This window comes from Dermacentor silvarum, chromosome 2, assembly GCF_013339745.2.
Source record: "Dermacentor silvarum isolate Dsil-2018 chromosome 2, BIME_Dsil_1.4, whole genome shotgun sequence".
Lineage (NCBI taxonomy): Eukaryota > Metazoa > Arthropoda > Arachnida > Ixodida > Ixodidae > Dermacentor > Dermacentor silvarum.
The window spans coordinates 62539808-62544253 of NC_051155.1; the positions used below are offsets into that span (position 1 = coordinate 62539808).

Here is a 4446-nt window from a genome sequence, read left to right on the forward strand (position 1 = left end):
GAAAGCGCACTTGGAAAACGCGGCACGGGACGTTACTTTTTCGTCTTCGGTCAGCACTACTATCGTCATCACACCGTTGGGGACGGGAAAGGAGGAGGCGAAGGAAGGATTCCTTTTATTGTTGTAGCTTCTTCAGCTTGTTTCAGTCGCCATTCCGCACGTGTTGTGTCGCGCTGCATCGAGACGTTGTGTGGTTCCTTGTGGCTACTACAACATCGAATTTTGCGTGCTTGACGCCATGGCTCCGCCATCTGTGCCATCGCGAGAGCCAGGCGGTGCGAAGAAGCGTGGGAAGTACACGACCCTGACGTTGGAGAAGAAAGCTGCAATTATCAAGCTGATACAGAGTGGACTTTCGCAGCTTGATGTCGCCAAAGAATACCACCTCTCCAAGCAAACGGTATCTGACTATGTCAAAAACAGCGCGAAGATACTGTCAGCGTTTGAGAATTCCCACAACAAGAGCCAAAAAAACGACAGTAAGGGCGTTCATCCAGCCCTTGAAGAGGCTCTGCAGTTGTGGCTCAAAGGAGTTTTGGCCAAGAACCTGCCCGTGTCGGGAGACTTGTTAAAAGAAAAGGCGGAGTCGTTCGCTCTCAAAATGGGCATTGAAGAGTTCAAATTTACTGACGGATGGCTTCGCGGCTTCACGAAGAGGCACGGAATTTCATTCAAAAAAGTGAGTGGTGAAAGCGGAGCGGTGGATCAGACTATTGTGTCTGATTACCGTGTCACGAAGTTGCAAGCATTGCTTAAAGAATATGCTCCTTCGGACATATTCAACTGTGACGAGACAGGACTTTTCTTTAAGATGCTGCCGGATCGTACGCTAGCATTTTCGGGGGAATCGTGCGCCAGTGGGAAGCTCAGCAAGGAGCGTATAACAGTGATGGTTGGTGCCAACGCCACCGGAACGGAAAAACTGCCTCTTCTCGTTATTGGGAAGGCCAGAAATCCGAGGTGTTTTAAGGCTGTGAGAACCCTCCCTGTGGAATACGACAGCAACTCCAAGGCGTGGATCACGCAATCATTGTTTGAAAGATACATACGCAAACTTGACCGCAAGTTTGCGCGGCAGAACAGAAAGGTCATCTTTTTTGTGGACAACTGTGGCGCGCACGGTAGCGTGCCGAACCTTGAGGCCATTCGGCTGGAATTTTTACCGCCTAACACCACAAGCGTGCTCCAGCCAATGGATCAATGCGTGATCAGAAACATCAAGGCACACTACCGTGCCCGCCTGCTCAGCCGCACCGTCTTGTGCCTCGACAGCGGGAAGGTGTACAAGGTCGACCTTCTGGCCGCCATCCACATGTTAGCCAATGCATGGAAAGCGGTGAAGCCAGAAACCATCGCGCATTGCTTTAGGCATGCAGGGTTCGCTGCTGCCGAAGAGCCCGAGGCGGATGACCTGGACGTAGGCGACCCGGACGGCACCGATGGCGGGGATGACTTAATGAACGACTTGCGCAGTGGTGGAGTGGACGTTCCTGCCACGATGACATTTAAAGATTTCGCTCGTACGGACGACAACGTTGTTTCGTGCGCGGAGCCCACAGACGACGAAATTCTTCGCCAGGTTGTCCAGCAGCCGGAGAGCGGCTCGAATAATGACGACGATGACCGCCCGCAGCCGTCGGCGGCGGAGATCGCCAACGCGGTGACGCTATTGTCGAGCGTTTACGGTGACGATGTCACCTTGGCGCAAATACAGACAAACCTAATTGCCTCCAAGCGTACTGTGAGGCAAGGCAGCATCAAGGACTTTTTTAAGCCTGCCTGAATGAAATAAAGTTAACATTTTTGGCGAAAACTAATTTTTCGGACTGTTCGATTTTTCGGACTTTTTTTCGGACCCCGCCAGGTCCGAAAAATCGGTCGGCGACTGTATTACTGCTTTAAGATCAATTTCGCATCATGCCACCTAAGTTCTTTGCCTCTCTGAATCTGCTAGGTACCCTTAAAACTGTATGTAGAGGCAGCCCGAGCCCTCATAGCCAAGTTTCCTAACTTGGCTGACAGTGCAGGGACTGGCTATGTAAGTTGTTCATTGTTTTGTTTGCAAGCTGAACCAAGGTGTGGCAAGCTGGTTGCCAACTTTCTGATAAGGGAACTCATCATTTTTAGGTTGAAATGGCAGAATGGCAGTCCAGGTTGGTGCAGCTGTAGCCTTTGCATGCTTCATTGTCTAACTAGAAAGACCAAGGAAACTTGTAAAAAGGGTGGAAGAAGAGTGCCAGGTTGAAATGTGTCAAGGGTGCTTTTAGTTGAATTTGTGTACAGAAGCCTTTCTGCAGGCGTTTATGTATAAACCCTGGCATGGTTGCCGTTCTGCAAAATGGTTTCATGTAGCGTGAACCAAACCTTAAAAATAAGTAGTGCACCTTAAACGAGTGACACAGTGAGAGGTGGTCATCTTAAAGGGAACCTTAAACTATTTTGACAAATGTGCATAATCTGAGTCATTAAGGCAGGTTCTTCTGATCATTGACACATTTGATTAATTCTTTATTGGTTTATCACAATACATGTGATAGGAGGTGAATGGAAAAGCCATTTAAGGATGGCTTGAGAGGGTCCTTGCCCTCATACTTTTTTAAGCACTCCACGTAAAGCGTGTGATTTATTATAGGGCTATAAATATGTGTATCGCTACCGATTGCAGTGTCGCTGCTCCCCCGAGTTTTCGGCCGCCCTTTCACCTGACACATAGCAAGTGCGCATGTCAGTCGGGCATGAGCCATTGCAACGAGCCACTTATGGCTTTCTTTTTTTTTCTTTGTCCCTTCGTTCTTCCTTGCATTTCTTCATTCATATTCAGCCATTGCATCTTTGCTTGCTTGTAGGAGCATGAGCCATTCCTAATGATACTTTTTGCATCACTGGACTAGAGACGCCGCTTTTTTGGGGGGGTATGAGCCATTGCACTGAGCCACTTAAGGCTTTCGTCTTACAATACAATCTGCCACAGGCTTATTCATGATAGAGTTTTGCTGAACTGGGTATTCGGCTCTAATAGAGCTGTACTAGTGAATATAGACCACCACTACTAACATTGTATAGATTTCTGTGACCTGTGCAACGTTGTAGTTGCTGTTTATTGCTGTCAGGCATGTGACAATGCTTACTTTTGTTTGCCAGTGTATATGGGTTTGCTTGCCTAGTAGTTTGGGATGCTTTTTACGTAGGACTTGTGGCGAGAAGCTTTAAGGTTTAAAGCTAAATAGGAGCGAAGAAAGCTCAGGCTGCAAGAAGGCACAGATGATAGCCCACCCCCTAAAAGATCGACAGAGGTCAACAATGACAGTCTTGCCCCCAAAAGGATCACAAGACCATTTTCAGTATGTATAATAATTTTAGTCGCATGATGCATACATCACGGGCCCCGCCTTTTTTTTTCCTCGCTTCATTACTGCACAGCGCACTTCCACTGATGGTCCCGCGCGTGAGCTGTTGCATTTGTCTTGCTTTGCACAGCAAACGATATGCACGCTGTGTATGAGAACATTTAACAAGTGGTATGAGTCAGTGCAACACAAACACTGAGGCAGACACAAGCAGATCGCAGAGCATGATCGTGCGCTGGAAGATGGTAGACAATAACAGTAACACTGTGCGTGCGAGTGTATGACCTGGGAACAAGCAGGCGAAATGAAAGTACATCTCTCTTGCTATATGGTACGAAGTAAAACAAAGACATGCGGGCATTGCGTTTGTATGTTTTATGATTTCTCTAAACTTTAATTTGTCTATTGCAGCAAAAGGTCAAACAAATAAATGTTGTTGCCGTGAATAATTCTCAAATTCACATGCCACTGTGAGTGACGTCAGCACTGTCATGTATGTAGAGCACTTGTGCAATATATCGTACGTCGACCCTCCGGCTGGGAGTGCGGCACCCGCAAGGAGAAGGGCAAACGGCGTTTGGCTTGGCATTTAACCTGTTTTTGTAGTGCGTAGGGATGTAATACTTAACAGACACGATCGCTAGCATGCATTGTATGCATTGCACTTGTCAGCTCAAGATTTTCAGACCTGGTGAGGGGCCCTCTAAAAAAGCAACGTTCTACAGTTGGTACATGTAAACTTTTACTTTAAATGCAACCAACCTAATCAAAATCGGTACCATGTATTCCGAGAAAAACAGTTTCTCCATCCCCATGTACTAGACACTATGTATTGCAATGCCTAAAATGCTGTGAAAAGCTTTTTAATCTGCACTTACTTTGTTTTGACAAGTACCAGCGAAAGCGCACATTTTTTGGGACCTTGGTTCCACTTTTGCAGTGCACGATAGAAAGAGAGCAAGAATGTAAAGCTGACGCCACGAGCATGTTTTTGCATTCTTTTGTCCTTCATTTTTCATGTGCTGCGTGAGTGTGCTAACCAAGTAGCCCATGAACATATGTGCAACTAATTTAATGCATCCATAAATATGACAAAGCA

General features: G+C 46.9%; 1 protein-coding gene across 1 annotated transcript; it reads left to right on the forward strand.

The window, feature by feature from the left end:
• Window positions 1–238: 238 nt before the first annotated feature.
• LOC125943428 (tigger transposable element-derived protein 4-like) lies at window positions 239–1783 on the forward strand. The gene has a single exon (XM_049662737.1). The coding sequence runs from the start codon at window positions 239–241 to the stop codon at window positions 1781–1783; it is 1545 nt and encodes a 514-aa protein (XP_049518694.1).
• The last annotated feature ends 2663 nt before the right edge of the window (window positions 1784–4446 follow it).